General features: G+C 37.8%; 4 protein-coding genes across 6 annotated transcripts; 3 read left to right on the top strand and 1 right to left on the bottom strand.

The window, feature by feature from the left end:
• Nucleotides 1-1,203: 1,203 nt before the first annotated feature.
• On the top strand, nucleotides 1,204-4,620 carry LOC140761761 (26S proteasome non-ATPase regulatory subunit 14 homolog). Its single transcript, XM_073099224.1, has 6 exons — nucleotides 1,204-1,363; nucleotides 1,456-1,633; nucleotides 3,262-3,343; nucleotides 3,582-3,758; nucleotides 3,837-4,004; nucleotides 4,155-4,620. Exons 1-6 carry the CDS (start codon nucleotides 1,237-1,239, stop codon nucleotides 4,344-4,346), a joined length of 924 nt encoding a protein of 307 aa, XP_072955325.1. The 5' UTR covers nucleotides 1,204-1,236; the 3' UTR covers nucleotides 4,347-4,620.
• A 2,026-nt stretch (nucleotides 4,621-6,646) lies between these two features.
• LOC140761371 (uncharacterized) lies at nucleotides 6,647-9,357 on the top strand. Of its 3 annotated transcripts, none has more exons than XR_012104569.1 (6): nucleotides 6,647-7,048; nucleotides 7,173-7,269; nucleotides 7,542-7,717; nucleotides 7,855-7,909; nucleotides 7,996-8,622; nucleotides 9,014-9,357. XR_012104569.1 is itself a non-coding variant. In XM_073098662.1 (6 exons), exons 1-5 carry the CDS (start codon nucleotides 6,929-6,931, stop codon nucleotides 8,010-8,012), a joined length of 465 nt encoding a protein of 154 aa, XP_072954763.1. In that variant the 5' UTR covers nucleotides 6,647-6,928; the 3' UTR covers nucleotides 8,013-8,056; nucleotides 8,361-9,357. The 3 variants fall into 3 exon arrangements, 2 of the variants coding, with proteins under 2 accessions (XP_072954763.1, XP_072954762.1); XM_073098662.1 differs by having other exon boundaries at nucleotides 7,996-8,056; nucleotides 8,361-9,357; XM_073098661.1 differs by having other exon boundaries at nucleotides 6,649-7,048; nucleotides 7,996-8,056.
• A 103-nt stretch (nucleotides 9,358-9,460) lies between these two features.
• LOC140761370 (rop guanine nucleotide exchange factor 7-like) lies at nucleotides 9,461-12,077 on the bottom strand. The gene is made up of 7 exons (XM_073098660.1): nucleotides 11,672-12,077; nucleotides 11,473-11,589; nucleotides 11,208-11,362; nucleotides 10,994-11,068; nucleotides 10,629-10,919; nucleotides 10,169-10,498; nucleotides 9,461-10,083 (listed from the first exon to the last, which is right to left on the bottom strand). The coding sequence occupies exons 1-7, from the start codon at nucleotides 11,940-11,942 to the stop codon at nucleotides 9,709-9,711; spliced, it is 1,614 nt and encodes a 537-aa protein (XP_072954761.1). The 5' UTR covers nucleotides 11,943-12,077; the 3' UTR covers nucleotides 9,461-9,708.
• A 1,816-nt stretch (nucleotides 12,078-13,893) lies between these two features.
• LOC140761408 (guanylyl cyclase 1) lies at nucleotides 13,894-19,068 on the top strand. The gene is made up of 9 exons (XM_073098716.1): nucleotides 13,894-14,425; nucleotides 14,497-14,621; nucleotides 15,126-15,237; nucleotides 16,289-16,363; nucleotides 16,495-16,583; nucleotides 16,836-16,897; nucleotides 17,315-17,387; nucleotides 18,070-18,145; nucleotides 18,832-19,068. The coding sequence occupies exons 1-9, from the start codon at nucleotides 14,297-14,299 to the stop codon at nucleotides 18,883-18,885; spliced, it is 795 nt and encodes a 264-aa protein (XP_072954817.1). The 5' UTR covers nucleotides 13,894-14,296; the 3' UTR covers nucleotides 18,886-19,068.
• Nucleotides 19,069-20,867: the final 1,799 nt, after the last annotated feature.

The raw sequence follows: 20,867 nt of genomic DNA, 5'->3' as shown, positions 1-20,867 counted from the left end.
ACGATATATATATATATATATATATATATGGCCAATAGTACAAGGGTTAGAGCTGTAATTATACATATATATTATTCCGTGCAAAGATTCAAGTGCTACAATCTTGACCTTGAGCCGTTACGACAAAAAGTTACGCATGCTGATCTCTCTAGCAACAAACAAACATAGAAGTCCAAACATAACATAACCAACTTTGCTAGCTAATTCTAAAGATACGGCGGCAGCGGTTGAGGTAGATACTGCGGCGGAGAGGGACAGTAAGGAGCTGGCGACGGCTGATAAGTAGGCGATGGCGGCTGCGCATGCTGAGGTGGAGGGTATACTTGGCGAGGCGGTAGGTGTCGGTGCTGAGGTGGAGGTCGATGCTTCCTATGAGAAGGTGGGACGTGCCCATGGTGTGGTGGTCGCCGTGGCTTCCTGTGATGAGGCGGTCGGTGTCGATGCGGAGGTGGCGGACGCTGAGCTGGAGGTGAAGGAGGTGGCTGATGCTGAGGTGGCGGTGGAGGAGGTGGCGGATGCTGAGGTGGTGGTGGAGGAGGTGGCGGATGCTGAGGTGGCGGTGGAGGAGGTGGCGGATGCTGAGGTGGAGGTGGAGGAGGTGGCGGTGGAGGAGGTGGCGGTGGCGATGCCGAAGGTGGCGGTTGCTGAGGTGGAGGTGGTGGCTGCCCGTAAATGGAGGACGGAGGTGGTGGATAAGAGGACATTGTGCTCTCCCATAGCATTGTAACTAGTAGAAACCAAAGCATGGCTTCCAGTTGATTCACTACTCTCATCTTTAGCTAGCTCTGTTCTATAAGGAGATCGAGCTCAAGGGCCTATATATATATATATATATAGGCAGGAACTCATACGTACGTAATCAATTCGGTGGGAAGAAGCGAAGGGTTGTTGTATCTGATTGAGTAGATGACAGGGTTTGTGATTGAGGATTCTAACTGCATCTGATAGGTTTCATGGCTCGATTAGAATTCAGTAATATGAGACAAGGACTTCAATACCTGGAAACTAGGATGGTTGAATGGGTCAGTTGGGTATTAAATGATTTGCTTGTTTGATCCTATTTCGGTGCGCCCGGTTGCCCAGTCCGAATCTACTCCTCCGACCCGGCCCGAGAGGAGCAATTGCGGATAACGAACAACGATTCAGCCCGATCCGCCTGATGACGGGCCCATCCATACCATAATAGAAAGAGAGGAGGAGGAGGAGCAAAAAAGAGGAAGGAATTCTAATCGAAGCATGGAGCGTCTCCAACGCATCTTTGGAGCGGGCGGAATGGGTCATCCGCCCTCCGATTCTCCTCTCCTCGACTCCTCCGAGCAAGTCTACATTTCCTCCCTCGCCCTCCTCAAGATGCTCAAGCACGGTAATGCCCTCGCCTCCCGATCTAATACATCTAGGGTTTCGATACGTTTGTACGGTTCGTGATCTTTGATTTGCGGAGCGATGGAGCAACAGGAAGGGCTGGGGTTCCGATGGAGGTGATGGGGTTGATGCTCGGGGAATTCGTCGACGAGTACACCGTCCGCGTGGTGGATGTCTTCGCCATGCCACAGAGCGGGACGGGCGTGAGCGTGGAGGCGGTGGATCACGTGTTCCAGACCAACATGCTTGACATGCTTAAGCAGACGGGAAGGTTCTCGGAGATATCTCCCTTCTTTCGTTTGTGTTTCAAGTTACCCATTTTTTTTCGCAATGGCTATCAAATGTTCTGTTAAAAGCCGAAAGGAATTGATAGAATACCCTTCGATCTTTAGCTGTTGGTATTGGCGAGAAAATTAGGCCTAATTTGACCATGAGATAAGTAAGTTAAAGCAAAACGAGATAAGTTGTTAACAAATGTATATCTAACAGAAAATGATTTTATTTTTGTTTGAAAATATAAAGCTTCAATGCATGATAATGTTTTTACTATAAAAAAAGCATTAAAGAGAACATAAGCTGTCTAACTCAAGCTGGACCTTGGCGAATAACTTCGCTAATTTTGGTGATTCTGCAAGTTGGTGCAAACCGAGATTCTGGGTGATAGTAGGGAATGAGAAAGGAATATTAAAGAAATACACAGAACCCTTGCTCATCGTTGTTTTGAGACACATTCTCTCCTTAAGGTTATAGACAACAATTTACACCTAGGAACAATAATTTATGTAATAAGTATTGATAAGAAAAATTAAATTGTATTTACTACTAGATATGATCCATGGGATGGTAATTGCTAATGAGAGTAAGATAGGACTTGAATATGTGCGCTCCATATCACATATTGTTTTAATAACCAAGGTTTACAATCGGGATCGGTCTTCCGGAAAACAATATATATCGGTCGGATTCGCCGTATCGGCTGTATTGGTCGTCTGGATCGGATCGGACGTTTTTAATTATGTAAATTCTAAATATTATTTTAAATTGTAGAAAAAGATTTAAAACTTTAGAAAAAAATGATAAAAAAATAAGAAAATAAAGAAATAAAAACTTTGGTACAGTGAAGAAGAAGAAGAAAAGAGAAGATAAGGAGATAGAGAGTGAAAGAAATGAAAAAATTGAAAGAGAATGAAAGAAAACTAAAAAATTACATACTGGAGTTCGTCGGAATTATATCTGTGTCGCCGGAGCTAAATCTTTTATAAAAAAATGACTATATGGTAGAGAGAGAGAGAGAGAGAGAGAGAGAGAGAGAGAGAGAGAGAGAGAGAGAGAGAGAGAGAGAGAGAGTTTAGATTGGATTTGACCAATTTTGATCCGGATTGAGTTTGGCCAATTTCAATCTGGATCGGCCAATTCTGCAAATCATGGTTAGTACAGCACAAATTATTATAATGTGCAATGTTTTTGGTTTATATGATTCTAGACATCGTAAAAGGATGAAATTTAGTCTACTGTCATTCGGTTTGATAGATCTGAGTTCCTTTGAAAGCCAGGATTGCTCACAGAAAAGAGAAGGGAGCTAGGTAGAACTGGTCCATCACTTGTCGGATTCAGCGAATCTATCTAGATTTCCCAGATTAGAGAAATATAGTTGGGTTGGACAGTTTCACACAGCTTCCACTACTAACAGTTTGTTGCCAATCACTAGTCTGACTGGCAGTCCAATCTTGATCAGATATTTCTGTTTTTTTGACAGTCCTGCCTCACCAACTTCTCTACCTTATTTTTTGTTGATGATGGAAGTACATTGCATGGTCCTGGTGACTGTAGAAAGCATCCTTTTGTTCTTGTCTCCTTGTTTGCTGTATACATTGTTTCTGACAAGCTTGTTTTATGCAGACCGGAAATGGTGGTCGGTTGGTACCATTCTCATCCTGGCTTTGGTTGTTGGCTTTCTGGTGTTGACATAAATACACAGCAGGTGTGTGCTTCACATTCTCTTTTTATAGAATTGCTTTATTATGTACTTCTTTGATATAGAGAAAGGAGTTGATTCTTCGAATTATTTTGTTAGAAAGTTTACTGCTATCTGCTAATAGTCTTAGATAATACTTGGATCAGTTATGACTTATTCGTGAACTACTTACTCTGGGTTCTTCTATGTTCTTAAATTGCATCAGATTATTACCTGGTCATTCCTTCTTAATTGCTTCTTGCAGAGTTTTGAAGCCCTGAACCCTAGGGCAGTTGCAGTTGTGGTAGATCCAATCCAGAGCGTTAAGGGGAAGGTGGTCATTGATGCTTTCCGCTTGATCAACCCTCAGACTATGATGCTAGGGCAAGAGCCTCGCCAGACCACATCCAATGTTGGACATCTCAACAAACCATCAATTCAGGTGACCTGCTTGTAAGGTTAACAGTGCATGTAACACTCCATTATCTTGTTATAGCCTCATTCTACTGTTACTATCCAGGCATTGATTCATGGATTGAACCGACATTATTACTCTATAGCGATAAATTATCGGAAGAATGAACTAGAGGAAAAGATGTTGCTGAATTTACACAAAAAGAAGTGGACTGATGGTCTGCTGCTGCGGCGGTTTGATGTACATTCCAAAACTAATGAACAGACCGTGGAGGTAGACATTCTGAGGCTCAACTTCTTTTTTTGCAATACCCTGTAATGCTAAACTATTTTTTAGGGAGCTTAGTTTCTACTCTCCTCCAGCATTGAACTCCATAAATTATCTTTTAAAGAATGCTGACTGCAATTATTGGTGCATGAACAGGAAATGCTGAATTTAGCCATCAAATATAACAAAGCTGTGCAGGAGGAGGATGAATTGCCACCAGAGAAGCTAGCAATCGCGAATGTTGGTCGGCAGGATGCCAAAAAGCATCTCGAAGAGCATGTTTCGAATTTGATGTCCTCAAACATAGTACAGACACTGGGGACCATGCTAGACACAGTTGTATTTTAGTGCCTGAAACTTGATGTCCATATTCAGCGTCTGATGCAGTAGTTGCTTATAATGCTAGCTAGAAGTTGCAGAATACATTCATACTTCTTGATGAGCACTCTTGTTCATTCTCTCCCAAGAAATGCAGACGAGCCATCATGGTGCAAAATCTATACTAATGTTGCAATTTGATCAAAACTTTGTATTTGTTTAGGACTACAATGGACCAACTTGTCGTTGGTCTCAATGATGTATTAATTGATACCATTTCACATCAACTTTACCTATTGCTTTATTGATCGCCCTCGCTACACTAGTTGCTATTATAAAAATCAATTTGTTTCACGTCACTCCATGTACCCTTTTTCTCGTCATTAGATGAGCTCTGACATATGAAGGCAATCTCTTATCTGTAATAGTAAAACTATCTTAATATGTCGGCTGGTGGCACTTGGACCTACATATGATTGATGCCATCCTCACCTGCTTGTCAATCTATTGTTGGACGCTCAGGTTGTTTGGGGAGATTATTTTGGGCGTTTATCGATAAGCCTGCAGTTATCACTGAATAGATATAAAATTCTCTCCTCTTGAATTGGATATGCAATAACGCCTAACATGTACAATAGATGGAGGATAACTCTCTAAAATTCACAGATAATACACTCTTATCCATTATCCCTAATCTCTGTTATCCAATTACGAATCTTTGCTGGGATAGATGGACAAATTTGTGGTCTATCTTGGAACTCCAGACTCCGCACCTGAGACTCGAATCAAATCTTTTACAAGGATTGCTGACATTCTTGGCTTCACACTGGACATCAAGTACTATGATCCTTTGTGGTCCAGAGTTGGATAATGTGTAGTTCCATGCGGCAAGCAGAATCTAGAGATGAGATAAGGATCACCAAAGAAGATATGTACCTATGTGAAGTCCCCACTGGAGAAGATCTAGAGACTAGCAGAGATCTCCCTCAAATAATTGTGCTGCTTCTCCACCACTGATCTTATTTGCTACCAGGTCCTACGTGGGTCCTCTTTCTATCGTATGGGATCTTTACGAAATTTGCCATTAAAAGACTTTAAAATATCGCAGTCGCCACTAAAATTATTGAGCTTTTCTAAAACCGTCATTCTTAAGATAAATCATACCAACTAAACTTAGATTAACAAAAATATCATTTTCTCTTCATAAAGCTATCACAAATTAACCAATATCTTTACATAAGGGTAAAATATAATCAGTGAGATATGTTTTACACTAACAATACTGCCAATTCTAAACGAGTTAATAAATTTTACTGACAATTATGATATTTTAAAAAAAAATACAGTGTTAATTAAAATATTTTGAGAGTTATTGGCGGCAATTACGATAACAAAAAATAAAATTTAGGCCATGAGATCGTGAAAGTCCACAGTCCATACAGAGAACATTCCTCTCTCTTCAAGCAAGTTGCAACTTGCAAACCATAGCACTAGATTAACTTAATGAAGAATACTAATAAATATCCTCAACTACTTTAAGCCCCCATATATATAGTTCATGAATCATGATAAAGAAGGGACTTATCCATGTATAAATTAACTTCTTCTTTAATTTATGCAAGTAGTGTTTGTTTACACATCTAAACGGAGCCTCGTGTTTCCATTACATATCATCGAATACTCCATGCGAGGCTAAAATTTCCACCCAAGTATTCGAAAGAGGGAACTGAACCTGGACGAAAGGGACACAGTTTAGCCAATTTGAGCAAAACCAATGGCCACATATCTTTGTGTTCCGATATCAGAAGTGGAGGATTAGCGAGGTATTTGATTAAAATTAAAAGTCTTTTTGTGAGAGTAAAATTATTAGAATTAATGATGACATACAATATTAAAAAAATGAAAAGTGTTATTCTCTCTCACTTTAGAATAGAAAATGAAACTAAAAAAATCGGATTATTTTAGTAAAAGTATAGTTCTCTCCGGGTTAATAATCTTGTAAACTTATACGATGTATTAATATCCGGCATATAATACAAATAATAAATGTTAGATAATAAAATAACTATTATTATTTTCGACATGAAGCATTTTCCAAAAGGAAAATATACCGTAGACTGCGAATATGGAAAGATGGGAATGGCCGTTTTTTTTATCCACTCGCCGACGTGTCACCATTAGAAGGGGCCGTTTCTCGGGCCCCACATTTATGTGGTGGGCCTACGTGGCTCTTATCCATTCTCCGACGCCGTATGAGAAGTTTCCTCTAAATTATAATAAAATAGCGATGGAAATTTTGGGGAAGATTACAGGGAAAAAAGAAAAAGGAGAGGATCTTCTCGAAGGACTTGTTTATAATTTTGAAAAAAATTAAGGGATTGGGAGTTAGAGGCCTTTAAAAGCCGGCAGGTGTACAGCGAGGGACGACGCACACAAATCGAGAGTAGCGTCGCCGCCAATAGCGCTTACGTGCTTCGTCGCCTTCTTATCCTCTTTCCTTTTTTGGGTGTTCTCGGGAATCGAGAGAATTCAAGGGGAGTAGTTGGTCTTTGGTATTGGGTTTTCTGGCGAGAGATATCGGACATAAGTTTGCGTTCCAATTTTTGAGACTAATGGAAGGCAAGAAGAAGCCGAGTTCTTCGAGTGGTGATGAGTTCTTTGGCCGCAAGGAAGATTGCAAGGCCTCTTCGCCTTCTCCGTATTTCAGCACAGTCTTCCCTCCTGCCTCTCTGGTATATCTAATCTCTCTCTCTCTCTTATTCGATTTCTTGAATAATTTGGATAAGTTGGTGTTGTTATCGTCGACAATTAGTTGTTAATCAGGCTCTGTTTTGATAACTTGGGATAACTTTTTAGGTCATGGGGAAGGATGCATCACCTTCAGACTCGAACCGGACTATGAACAAACAGAGAGTTGAGGTGCAGAATGGGCATGCTCGTGAAGCTGCTGCAGGTTTTTGAATAAAATATCTCTTTTTTACTGATTTTTTATGGTGTTAAATGATGGGAATCTAATTATTGTTTCTTTTTTGTTCTATCAAGTATTGTATTAATAGTGTATGATGTAGTGCTTTTATAGAGTCGAAGTATCGTATTATGTTTCAATCTTTTATACTCCAAAGTTTTTTTTTACTGGTTGTGGCATTACACTTGAGTGCTTTTGCATGGTGAGAGAATATAATTCATTGAGATGAAGTTAACTATCTAGTAATAATTTTCTTGTAGATGGCAAATGCAAGGGGAGTTCAACCGAGAATTGGACAACATGCAGCAATGAACGCAAACCATTTTACCCTATTGAATCAACAGATTCGCCTTATTTTGGCTCCTCTGTGCATTATGGTGCTCGAGATTTCTATAGTACCTCTTCTTCCAACCATGTCACTGGAACTCCTAGAAGTGTAAGTGATGATACGAGTTTACTCAAGTGAAAATTTATATTAGTTGCAGTTTTTGCTTGGCCAGTGATGGAACTCTGCCTTTTTATCATTCGTTGTGTTGATTTGCCGTCTCTTTATGATTTGTTTCTTAATACCAGTACAAAGAAGAAGACGAGGATGAATCTGTTGCTACTAGAGGTGACTGGTGGCAAGGTATGGCTTTTATAGAGAAGCTATCTGGTCATCATGTATGCAGTATAATAATAGTTATTATATTTCCTCTGATTTTTTGCATTCAGGTTCACTTTACTACTGAAGATATCATCAGAAGTGGTGTACTCTTCACTCAGCAAAGAGGAAGTACTACTTTGACCTTCTCAATTTAGGATACGTGCTTTCTCCTTGATGTTTTATTGTGCTTGTTGTTGTTCCTTCAACTATTGCATATAATGTAGGCGTATAAATATTTCTGCTTACTTGTGCTCCTTCAATCTTGTTCATTTAACTATTTTTCTTCCTCTTTTTTTGTTTCCTTCTCTGATGTCTAAATAACTTTGACAGTGCTACATTTTCCATAAAATGTTCCTTACTAAATTCTTTTTTCCCTGTAAGTAATAATGTGTCACAAATTTTCTTCCCCATAAATAATTATGTGCATCTGCAGGAATATTCATCCTTTTGAGTTATAGTACCAAGTTGATCGATGTAGTAGAAGGAGATTGAGAAGGGATGCTGTCAAGTGGAAAGGTCAAAGGTGTTTGAACATTTGTTGGTATGGTGAATACCTCCGGTCACCTCTAGGAGCAGGATGCAGCAAATTTGAGCAGCTGCTAAGTCACTAGACAAGAAAATGTTGGAGAGTGCGTCGATTGGATATAATGAGTCATTAGTTTGAGGTTTTGCTATTTGCTATGAAAGTCTCTCAGGTTGGTATAGAAGATGGCACACTCACTATTTCAACAGCATTCTTCTGCCAACAGAGCACACCTGCATGAAGATACCAATTGGTCGCAAGTCATGAGCTATTAAGGAGGGATGTTATAATGGTCAATATCTGCGAAATAAGCATGAACTGAAAAAATAAATAAAATAAAGCTGGATTAAATAATCTGTTAGATATTATCTGAAAGTTCCATCTTTTGTGGCGTAATTCCTTCTTGATCTGCTTGAACACATTTCATGCACTGATGCACTCCAAGATTTACAATTTCTTCCCTGCCTCTTTTTACTGCAAATCATATAATTACTTCATTATTACTCAGTCACTGCTATTGGTTTGTTTCTTGAATCATTGATCTGATGCAAAGTTTACTCCAGGAGCTGCTGAAGATGGACTGTTGCTATTTATTTAGTGGATCTACCACAAGTGGAATCACATCTGTCCTCGAAGTGGTTTCAGCATTTAGATGCAGCAAACTTGTGCAGTTTGTTTTTTCCTTTTAATTTTTGGTAAATAAATGTTGGGGATTGTTCATAGTTTTAATAGGAAGTAATCTTTGAACAGTCTCTGATGCTATGCTGTCCACGGGCCAGAGTTTGGTTTGGTTGATTTTTGTATCTGAGTACACTATGAAACTTTTACTACAACTTAAATCAAAGCAAGAGTGATAGTCCTTTTGCATTGTAATGTATCTTCCTTAAATGAATCATATTTCTTTGAAGTTGCTGATCTTGTCGATTTAATATACTGAATCACTTTAATGACCTTAAAATCTAATGGAGAATTAAACAATGAAAGTCTGATGATAAACATGAGCTACATGGCCAATATGCCATGTAAACAGTGCTTGGACACCTTATAAACAATTGGCGTATTCCCACAGAATAATTCCATCCAGAAAATTATGTTTCATTAGGAAAGTAAACTATCTCTTCCGCAAATGCATTTCTCATGTAATCAACATAACAAAAGTGTAAGTTGAACAGGTACACAGAAGTTCTGCATCTGAAAGGAGTGAGTCTGATTGCAAAACTTTATGACATTGATCACAAATAACTAACCAAGAGTAGAGTCATTTTGCATTGCTATTGTTATTTGCCTTCACCTCTGCAACACCAAGATAACCTGTCAAAAACCTTTTCACACTAAATCCATGACTGTGAACCTTCCTATTCAACAGAGTCCTCTCTTCCTTTGCTAGGATAACTTGAGGTGCCGGTGAGAAGCTTGGCGTGGCATAAGTACTTGCAAACGAAGTGCCTGAGATGGGCACAGGGTATGAATCCAGAACTTTATTGTGAGCAATCATGCCAATTGCTGATGAGAACTGATCTGAATGTTTACTCAAGTCATCAACATAGAGTAGATCATCGATACGAGCAACGATGTTCGATGCAAGGCTCTCCAGAACTCTTGAATAGCTCTCCAGGATTGATTTTCCTACGTCCTGAAAGATTAACAAAACTTTAACCCTTAGTTTCATCTGTCTTCAGAAAAGAAAGAGTGGTGAGAGGATAGCAAGAGCAATAAACCTTATTGAATTGAATCTTGCTGATATCCAGTGTCGTTTGTGTAAGATCAGGGAACCTCTGCTTCAAGCAAATCAAGAGGCTCTCTGCTCTATCAGCAAGCAGTTCTCTTTTCTCAGCTTCTGTTATCATGTCTTTCACCACGACCCAGGATGATCTACCACTGCAATGACTTGGGCGGCGCCATACATAAATCGATGCCTCAAGGCGATTGGCGATTTTTAAAGCTTGGTGTTCAGAAGACAAATCAAGCTGATCGAGAAGACATTCAACTGAGAATTGATCGGAAATAATATTCCGATATATAACATCTCCAACGCATGCTCTGCCATTCTGATATCCAGAAAGAACAAACCAAGTCAACCTCAGGACAAAGTGACAGATAAAACAATGGAGTCGACTTTATTAATATGATCTGGAAGTCATCCGCAACAACTAGAGATCCATGGAAATGAATGCAAACCTTCGGTAGTGACTCGAGATAAGACTCAGGAACCTCCATTTCGGCCAAAACATTGCTGTTTATAGCCATGGCAGCCTTCAAAATTTGGTTTGCACATTCACGTTTATGCTGCAATTGCTTTTTATTCTTCTCACAAAGACCACCGGAAGGGACGCGAGGCAGCGGCAGCCACCACTTCTCATCGTGCCGATGAAAAGCTCCACGAAAAGAGGCTGAACCATCACAATCTGGTGCAGATATCCCTTGCTCAACATACCAAAATTCTGGGTTACTGAAACTTTCGAGTATGTCCTATGAAGAACATTGGTTAGAGTAATTCCTGTGAACGTTACTAATGATAAACCAAAAGGTATCACAGGTCTCACAAGAAGCATGTTGTCTAATTTCCGCAGCGCCGGTAGATTTACATGTAGATCACAACGTGGTCGGCATGTCATGACCTGAAATAGATTGAGCAAGAAGAATCAATCATTGCAGCAATACCAGAATTATACTTTTTCTATAGAGCCAAGATATGCTAACTGAAAGGAGAAATTTAGTCCTTAATTCTATGTCACACTGTGAGAATAGCAATTTTACCTCTAGCTTACTTCCATCAGGAAATGTTTGCCAAGTGGGTATCAGTTCAACTATGTGGTCACTAACACAGAGAAGCCATTCCATTTCTCTTCGCCACATTGACTTCTTCTCTGTAGGTAGAGGCTCTAACCTCCAGAGCTGCCCAAAAATTGTTGCTGAGAAGATGCAAAAGGAAAAGAAAGAACAAGGGGGTAAAAGAGCTTATAAAGTGACTTACAAAGAAGAAATCCATCAAAGACCTTACCAATTAGAGAAGAAGACTTACCACAAAGATTAGTAATAGCATTGGAGATAGCCAATGCAGTGCACACCCCCTTGCCGCAGCCTGACATGTCTTCTCCAAGTAACAATTTGGAAAACCTCTCCTTCATCATCTCAGCATCTAACAGGGAACATAAAATTAAACCTAACGTACAATCAAATTCGTATAAATAGACTAAGATGAAGCCAATGGAGTGCATTACCTGAAGCATTTGGCGGCTTCTTGTCAATTCCTGCATCAAGCTGATGGTCTTTCTCCTGCAATGGCCAATCCAACGTCTCCAACTTCTTTGGAGACCCCTCTGCCCCAGTAAAGCCTTGTGGGTCTTCGCCAAATGAAGTATCGGAGCTCAAACCGCTCCCTATACCCTCATCTTCGGCAAAATCGCTACAAGAGTTCCTCTCCTTGCCATTGTCATCAGATCCATCATTCACACCAGTAACCTCCTTTTCCATTCTCTCCATCCTTAGCATTGGGCAAATGGGAGGAGGACGGTAGTTCTTGGGGTCCTCTTAATCCATATGAAGGACCAGTGGGGCTGCGGCATATGAGTTTATTTGACTTCTACGGGAGGTTGGGGATGACCTTGAGTAGGGCGCTCTAACGCATGATAGCCATAAAAGAGGGAGGATATGGAGAAGGGAAGGGGGGCTACCGTTAGGTTGCATTTTATTTTAAATTTCTTTCCCTCCAACGGTTACTAAGATAAGGCATTATAATAAACAAGAGTGGTATTGCCGTAAAAGGTACGCTATCTTCTTACCCTCTCCCAAACTAACGTGGTATTTGTGAAATTTACTGAGGACAGGCTTTGTCTAGGGTTGACCTTTTTGGTTTTCTCATAGGGATAGAATAATTTTTGAATTTCTATGTAGACTAGGATAGAGGAACAGAGAAGCACTTTTAGTTTTTGAAATCAGGATAGAGATTTTTCTTTTTTCTTTGCCTCCCTTACTAGGGGAAAATATGGTTTTAGTTATCTTAGGAATGGGATTTTTAAGAAATCATCTTAGAAATGAGTCAAATATTGTTAATGTATAAGATTTCCTATTATGGAAGAGGTTGAAACCATAAATATAGTCTTTTGTTATGTTCTTATTTAAAACATGATGATTAGTATTAAATTATGATAGTTAAATAATAATTAAGGTTTGTGACTTGTTATCTTAGATAGGAGAAGTATAGAATAGGTTAAAAATGTATTTTATTTGGGTAGAAGATTCCTATGGGTATTATGATAATTTATATAAAAAATATTAATGTTTAGATGGAAAGGTTAACGGTACTTTCACATGCTAAGGGCACAACGATATAAATATTTAATTTTAGGCATAACATACAATACGAGGGTAATTTAAAATTTACCCTCAGACCAGTTAGACTAATGTAGTAGGCGAGAATCCTAGTTTGTCTGGAATACTTTTGTCTCAACCGCATGTATGTTTGCTCGGTTCTGCTCCGTGAATAGGATCCATTTAGCCTAGATTATAGTGTATTGTTATTAATGGAGTACTTATTGACCCAAAACGAGGCAAACCCAGCAAAGAAAAGGAGGATATTTTGATAACAACTGTGCTGTTAGGAGATGAGGTTGGTTGAGCTATCACAAATCAGGTAAGGAATCACATACTTCACTTGAAAGGCTATGCTTCTACTCTTGCTCTCAAACATAAATGAAATCATGGCCATCATGCTGCTGGTAGCTCCAACCTTCAAACAATTAGTAGCTACAGAGATGGGCCAGATATTCTTAAATGCAGTTTTCAATAGTGCAGCATTACAAGAAAATATAGATCGCAAGACTCATCCGTATTAATGGTAGAATTGTAGATAGATAATAAACCCAAGAGAAATGCAACGAATGCTTCGCCAGAGATATTCGAATGATCACCAAGACAAACTTCTATCCTGGAGAAAGATACAGTTTCCACTGTCATACAGCTCTGACATGTATATGACTCCAGGGCTGCAGAGTGATTCTTGGAGTACACTCTTCTTCCGAACAGTGGAGCTTAATTTTCTTGGATTTCTTGGGGAACAAGTATGGATGCGAATAAAATTAGAAATATGTACAAGAGTAATTTAGAAATATTATAAATTACATAATGGATTATAACGGAATATTCTCTTTCTGGTATTATTCAGTTTGATTATGATTAGGTTAAGTTAACTCAGGATGTTAAATGAATATTATAAGAAAAAAGAGAGGTTGTGTTATAAAATTTTTAAAAACGAGGTACGAATCATAAAAATAGATAAAATATAGAATATAATTTATAAAAAAATTAAAAATAAAAGATAAAGTAATTTTGTGCATACATCAAGACACGCCAATACTATCAAAAAAAGAAAACTATTACCCCCAAAATGGGGTATATCAGGACAAGCCAATATACTATAAGGATATGATGTCCAATCTGTCATTCAATTATTTCTTTTGTACGCTCATCGAACTCGGGTAGGTTCGTGTACAGTGCCGACCCGGATCGGACATCGGAGTAGCTTAGCTGGAACTTTGCCTACCAATGGCCTCGCCGATAGGCTAATGGTAGTTGCCATGTCGCAAACCTCGCGCTATCATTGCACGGCCCCGATTCCACCGTTCCCAGCCGAGATACGTGCCCTTTCCTCTATCCGCACTCTTATTCCCCCCCGGCCCCCGGCCCCCGGTTCCGCCTATCCCCGATAACCAAAGTCCAATAGCTTATACTACCTTCACATCCATTTTGACTCCATGGTATTCGTGCCCCAAAAATTTTGTCCAATCTTGAGGATGGATAGGTCTCTATGATGTCGAATTTTCGGTAGCGAACTTATTCGGGTTGGTATGTGGCCTTTATCCGTCATTTCGGATAAGCTATCCAAGATGATTGGGGACAGAGGAGACGAAGAAGAAGGGCAGGAATTGGCTCCGGAAACTTTGCTTTCGTTTACCCGGCGGTCTCACTATGTGGATGTGAGTGTTTTATTCGTATCGAATCGAGTTCTTTGCTCCATGACTTGGATTTTGGATTCTTTGGTTCCTAGGTTCCTCATGTGCGGCAGTTGTTCCATTGGGATTGCGGTCTTGCTTGCGTTCTGATGGTGTTGCGGACTCTAGGGATTGATCGTTACGACATCCATGATCTCGAGAAGCTTTGCTGCACTACGAGGTTAGGTTTTCATCTACGTACTATCTATTAAACCGGAAAATTTTGGTGTAGCGGGACGAATTGATGAACCATGGAGAGTTTGATTCTGTTAGGTTTGAAATAGGACGGTGAATCAATCGTGCTTCTTCTTTTTTTGAAACAGTATTTGGATTCACAATCTAATTTACTCTTTTAGTAGAGAAGAATTTGCTATGGATTTTGTTTTTTATATTTTGGCGCAAGCATGAGTTTTCAGGAGGTTTAGATCATATGAGAGATTAGTTTGTCATGGTTCTTTGTAGCATCGTGGGTCTTAAGGTGCGATAACTTTCAAAATGTCTACAATGTGCTGTTGATAGAATGGAATTTCTCGAAAGGGCCTCATTGATTTTGTCTGATTGCTTATCTGAGGGAACTTGTTTAAACCATGGGACATATGTCAACAATCGGGATTTTCAGTTTACTTTATTGATGATTTCATGCTCTATGCCTTACTAGATTCATTTGTCTGCTTTTGATTTGCAGCATATGGACAGTTGACCTGGCATACTTGTTGCATAAATTTTCTGTAAATTTTTCTTTCTTCACGGTTACTGTAGGAGTCAATCCAAATTATTCAGCAGAAACCTTTTACAGGGTGAGTTACAAAATTTTCCTTTTTTCCTTCATTTATGCTTTATAAGCTCTAAAATTGTCACTTGGAATGATTAGAAACAATGAACCTTTTTTCATGCCACTTGACGTAGTTTATTGTAGGTAAAATATTCTGAAATCTCGCATGCTTGTAGTAAAATTTTATTCTGTGATTCTTTTTTTGTTTGCAGATTCACATGTAATTATATATGTGGTTTCCTTTTTGGGAAAGTCATAATAGATCTACTTAGACCTTTAACGATACATACCAGTAAACACCTCTACTTGATCTATTTCAGAGAAGAGAATTTGTATTGGATAAATGTGAGCTTGACTTTTAGGTTGGTGAGTTCAACAAGTACCTGCCTTGCTGGGTGACGATTTTGATTACAGTATTGATAATATCGAATATCTAAAAGATTCACCATTCAAACTGATGTACATTTCTGGACCGAAGGAAATATCTCAGGACTCAGGTTGGTATCTTCAGATGGTTGGAGCACACCATTTGAAGTATTAGCGGAGAATGGGTACTTGCTACCTGTATGGACCAAAATGGTTAAGTTTGTTTGTTTTCCTGATGGTATCGTTGAAGAGTAAGTTAGAGCAGCAAAGGCATCAATTTTTTAGGATCAATCTTGTTATGTGTAAACTCCGCATATGCGTCTGAAGCAGGTACCTTGTACATATGGACTAAAATCAAGTTGTACAACTTGCTGATTGTTGTTTTCAACTGTAAGGAAAACAGATTATGTGCTTAACATTTCAGCTAGCTACCAAATATACTGTCCTGATCTTTTGCTCAGAAATAGATACATTATTCTGTGTTTATACTTTTGTATAATGACAAACTCTTCATTGTAACCTTGTAACTCTTCCTCAATGGAATGTTATGCATTAACTCTTTACATTATGTCATGTCTTCATATTCTGAATATATGCACCTCCATAAGATATTGTTGAATCTTCTTTCTTTGCGCCGGGAGCAACACTTGTAGTTCCCTTTCCCATCCATCACTAATGTTATATTTTGGGTGCACTTGGAACAAGTGCAGGAACAATTGCAAGATGACATTGTTCGGGTGGACGAGTTGTTTGCAAAGGCACTTCAAGCTGGGATCAGCATACAAGTATGTACCATTCACTATTATCTTGTGCTTTTATCTGTGATAACTGTAAGGGGAAAAGAGTACAGTAATTATTTTGTCAATACACTACTAGCTGGTTTCCTTTTTGGTTTGACGAATTTCTAATATTTCAGTCAAGATCCATAAGGGCAGAGGATATTGCTGTCCTTCTATTATCTGGTCATTGTATAGCCATCGCTCTAGTTGACAAGACTAAGTTACGGTAAGATTTTTCTCTCTCCCCCACCCCCCCCCCCCCCCCCCCCCCCCCCACCCCCCTCTCTCTCTCTCTCTCTCTCTCTCTATATATATATATATATATATATATACTGTTGATTTTTTTGTGCTATATTATATCAATGCATAAACAATCAGCAATATCATAGTAAACAAACCACATAAATTAGCGTAACATGTATAATGTTACTATTGCAGAAAGTTTAATAAAAAGGACTAACATGAATTGGTGATGCAGTCGCTCTTGGGTGAATGATATAGATGCCACAGAATGCTGTAGTGGGTGGTCAGATTATATGGGTGAGAACTTTTCTCTTGTTTGTTATAAGTTATTATTGTGTGCACCTTCAGTTAGTCATTATGTATAAGGTCACTATATCCTTAAGTTCCTTACCTACCCTTGCCATGGACACAATTCATTCTTTTTTTGCTCGGTATGTTATTGGAATGTTAAGCTCAGATTGTTGTATTTTATGTCCATTGTCAACAATTAATTGATTCTAATCTCTCCTTTGTTACAGTCTTAAATATTTATTTAAGCATGTGTTTTTGAAGGACCATCTAAGTTCTAACTTCAAATAGAAGAAGATACTTTGTCTTCTGTAGGACACTTAATAGCAACTATTAACTTTACACAGACTTCCTTCTTTCAAAACTAACTTGTTATTCGTTACATATCAGTCATCTTGTATGTCATGATTTCCTTTCTCTTCTCAGGGCACTATGTCGTAATATGCGGATATGATGCTGATACTTGTGAATTTGAAATAAGGGACCCTGCCATCTCTAGGTATCCTATTAACTTCTTTAGTCATTCTTTCCTTTTGTTTAGTCAAGGATATCAAGTGCTCGAATGATCTTTTTTTCTGCAGTAATAGATGTAAAATGGTTATGTTTCTTTTTTTCTTTTTCTTTTTTTTTGCCTTGACTTCGTTGATTTTTAATTTTATACCTACCTATTATAAGTCTTATGACCGGTAACTTTGCAAGTAAATAATTTAGTCGCTGCTGTGGGGTCTTCTGTATACCTTTATTTTATACTATATGCCTTCTAAAATTATCTGTAAATCATCGTCTAATGTGGCATTGGTGCTTTAGTAGAGATATCTAAATTACTGTACCTATACTATTTCAGTACAGTGTCTTGGAGGAGTGTGATCATTTCTCACACGGTAGCAAGCTAGGTTAGCATGTCTTTGTTATATGCTTTTGTTTGCAGCAACCTACTAATATAAAGTATTAAATTAGTAAAACATCTCATGCATTGACAGTGTTAGCAGAAGTTTGCATTGAATATTTTACGATCACTTATGATCATTTATGTGTCTTCATCATTTGTTTGTCCAGTACTATCCACAAGAATCTGTATTTTGTAGAAAATTTGTGATTCTGATAATATTTGCTTTTCAACATTTTTTTCTGTACATATTTTAATTAGTCTTCTTTAATTTAGCCACATGTTAATTTTGCAGGAAGCATGAGAGAGTGTCTATGGAATGCCTAGATGAAGCACGCAAATCTTTCGGCACTGATGAGGATCTTCTTTTGGTATAATTATGTGCTAAATTTTTATTTATTTTTTGAATTTATTCATTTTAATCACACTGCTTTGGAGGGAGTTGATATATCATATATGCTTCCTTTAATATGTTGTCATTATCAGATGACTGCCTTACACTCCAGCTTTTAAATGGCCATTCAGAAACAAAGCATGTTTAAAGTTATCGTACTTGGCCATTGGATGCTTATGTATCCAACTCCCTTTTTCATCTGCTCTGCTATTTAGAAGCACAATCTGATATATAAAGCTACATCATGTCCTGATCTGCTTCCTGCCACCTTATTTGTCAAATTGACAAGTATGCAAGCAGGCATTTGCCTTCTCTAATCTTTCTATCACATCCATGTTAAGTCTTTAGGGAGAAGATGTCTGTTCAAACTTTATAAAGTGGTTTTTGCAAATTTACCACTTGCATCAGCTGGGTAGTTTCCCTCCTCTTGAAATGCTTTAATATGGCTTATCCTACTGCTTTATTTAAACAAGTCTCTTAGTCCTTGTTAGCTACTTTATCTAAAGGTCTTTCTCGATTATAACCAATATCCAACCTGTTAATTTATGATCACCAGAAGCTGGCAAAAGGAGCTAGCTCCCTCTCTCCAGCAAAATATACCTGTCTAATTTGGATATATATAGCATACTTTGATCATCTTTTGCTTTGTCTTCTAAATTGCAGGTTTCCTTAAATGGGAAGGATGGCCAAAAGATTTCTTCTAGACTCCTGATGTAAAGTGTACATTGCTTGATAAGTATTCTTTGCAGAAGCAATTGGTTCCAATCCAATATCTGCATGTTGTATTCCATGTATATTTGTAAATTTTCTTACAGACCGTTAATGCCAATTGCCAATCATGTAAAGAAAGAAAGATATATAAAACAAGGAAATCCAACGAAAAATCGTTGGAGTTATTCAGATGCCAGAAACTATTTCTGCCCACATTCCAGTGTATGAGCGGACATTGAATCAACTTCTGTTAGGAGAAAATATTTTTGCTGTCTTGTTTTAATCTGGCTTCCTTCCTATATTGCTATTTCTTCTCCAAATATATGGATTACGTTTGATGTGATAAAATGTGGTTACGTTATGGCATTAATTCTAACAGAGAACATTAGGTGCTTTCAAAATCTTTCAAGTTGAGAATTGAAATGATTTCGATCATTTAAAGCACAACGGTTACGTTTCAGTAGATTCTTCTCAAACTAAACCACATTCTCATTCCAAAATATATATATATATATATCCAAAGATACTCTCATTTTTAAGAGCGACTTCTCTGGGAGATAAGATAGGGTACTTTTGTTTCCAATAATGAAGTCCAAAACATGAGGTTGGCAATGTAAAATAAAATCAGGCGGTAAATCGCAAACTTGTGAAACTATAGGGTGTGAAATATAAATATTTTACTTCTAAATGTTGGTGGGTTTTCATATCACTCCCCAACCTTTTGCAAAATGGCACACAACGTGATTGCAGTTGCAGTCTTACCAACACTACTAGAGGATGAGTGATGGTTTGAACTGCTACACTACATGCATCATTGGTTTGGTAAGATTAACTAATCATTTGGAGAGGATGGAATCCATTTTACTTGGGTAGGCTAACAACTTCTGAGAAATTAAGTGTTAGTCTATACTGATGTCAGGATCTCTTACTTCCAAAGATAACCTGAAACAATCGACCAACAATTGGAACTGTTTAACTTTATATTGCGTTAGGTTTCTTGATCTTGTCATCGTCTTCCTTCTCCTCCACAAGCTTGATCTATCCGCTGGATTGGATTACCTAATACTAAACGCTAATGATTCGTCTCTTCCTTAAATTAAAATTACTAAACAAGCTACTTAATCATGATTTACCTTTCAGAAGACAAACCCTTAAGGTAGGTTAGGAAAGTTGTGATTTTTAAGTACGTCTTACTCTATCTTTGAGCCCTAGTTCATCAGTGGAATAGGAAAATCTTTATTATAATATAAATCTTGTTATACTTAGTATAGTAAGTAACCACTTATCTCAACACTTATTTCTTTTTATCGCCCTTTTCCATTTCATATTTTTATATTTATTAATTACTATTTTATTCTTAAAATATTATTTCAATTAACTATTATTTCAATCTTTTATCTTCTCTTTTCTCCCCTCTTTTATTATTACAAAGGGTATTTTATTTATTTATCAAACTATCATTTTAACTTTATTATATACTTTACTAGATCACAAGAATAACTTAAAATATAATAAATTCTCTTGTACTAGTATTAAAAACAAACTCGCAAATAAGATCTAAATTGGTATTAAAATTCTCCCTATTATATAGATTAGGTAATTAAGTCAGCTATCAAAAAAAAAATGCAAAAATATACATATATAGTATCCTAACGAAAAACATTCATCAAATATCAACTCTAATTTCAGACAAAAAAAATAAATTTATAATTTTGTATCATAAATTAATAGGAACTTTTGTAGTCATCTACTATGTTATCTTGGGTCCGAGCATTTATAGGGATAAAACTTAGCCTTGTTTAGTTTAAGATTAAGCTCCGAACTAGATTAATTAGTTTCTTTTCTTAAATTTTTTAAGAGTAAACTTGATTAGATATGAAAAAAAAATATTTAATTACTAAACCAGTTTAGAAATCCCTGAGTCAATTCATAAAGGCTTCCTAAACTCAAAACAAATAAGGCCTAGGATGACTACTGCATCTGCATGC

This window comes from Typha angustifolia, chromosome 6 (assembly GCF_048772165.1).
Source record: "Typha angustifolia cultivar Huaian chromosome 6, ASM4877216v1, whole genome shotgun sequence".
NCBI lineage: Eukaryota > Viridiplantae > Streptophyta > Magnoliopsida > Poales > Typhaceae > Typha > Typha angustifolia.
Note: the sequence above shows the minus strand (reverse complement) of the source record. Positions and strands in the feature narration are given on the sequence as shown.

What these genes read in the sequence shown, in the direction of transcription:
- LOC140761761 (XM_073099224.1), top strand. Translation starts at nt 1,237, where the DNA reads ATGGAGCGTCTCCAACGCATCTTTGGAGCGGGCGGAATGGGTCATCCG. An exon ending in ATGCTTAAGCAGACGGGAAG is followed by an intron (nt 1,634 to 3,261) that starts GTTCTCGGAGAT and finishes TGTTTTATGCAG; the next exon opens with ACCGGAAATGGTGGTCGGTT. An exon ending in TTGACATAAATACACAGCAG is followed by an intron (nt 3,344 to 3,581) that starts GTGTGTGCTTCA and finishes TGCTTCTTGCAG; the next exon opens with AGTTTTGAAGCCCTGAACCC.
- LOC140761371 (XM_073098662.1), top strand. Translation starts at nt 6,929, where the DNA reads ATGGAAGGCAAGAAGAAGCCGAGTTCTTCGAGTGGTGATGAGTTCTTT. An exon ending in TCTTCCCTCCTGCCTCTCTG is followed by an intron (nt 7,049 to 7,172) that starts GTATATCTAATC and finishes ATAACTTTTTAG; the next exon opens with GTCATGGGGAAGGATGCATC. An exon ending in TCACTGGAACTCCTAGAAGT is followed by an intron (nt 7,718 to 7,854) that starts GTAAGTGATGAT and finishes TCTTAATACCAG; the next exon opens with TACAAAGAAGAAGACGAGGA.
- LOC140761370 (XM_073098660.1), bottom strand. Translation starts at nt 11,942, where the DNA reads ATGCTAAGGATGGAGAGAATGGAAAAGGAGGTTACTGGTGTGAATGAT. An exon ending in GAAGCCGCCAAATGCTTCAG is followed by an intron (nt 11,590 to 11,671) that starts GTAATGCACTCC and finishes GTTCCCTGTTAG; the next exon opens with ATGCTGAGATGATGAAGGAG. An exon ending in TGCTATTACTAATCTTTGTG is followed by an intron (nt 11,363 to 11,472) that starts GTAAGTCTTCTT and finishes GCATCTTCTCAG; the next exon opens with CAACAATTTTTGGGCAGCTC.
- LOC140761408 (XM_073098716.1), top strand. Translation starts at nt 14,297, where the DNA reads ATGTGGCCTTTATCCGTCATTTCGGATAAGCTATCCAAGATGATTGGG. An exon ending in GGCGGTCTCACTATGTGGAT is followed by an intron (nt 14,426 to 14,496) that starts GTGAGTGTTTTA and finishes TTTGGTTCCTAG; the next exon opens with GTTCCTCATGTGCGGCAGTT. An exon ending in AAGCTTTGCTGCACTACGAG is followed by an intron (nt 14,622 to 15,125) that starts GTTAGGTTTTCA and finishes TTTGATTTGCAG; the next exon opens with CATATGGACAGTTGACCTGG.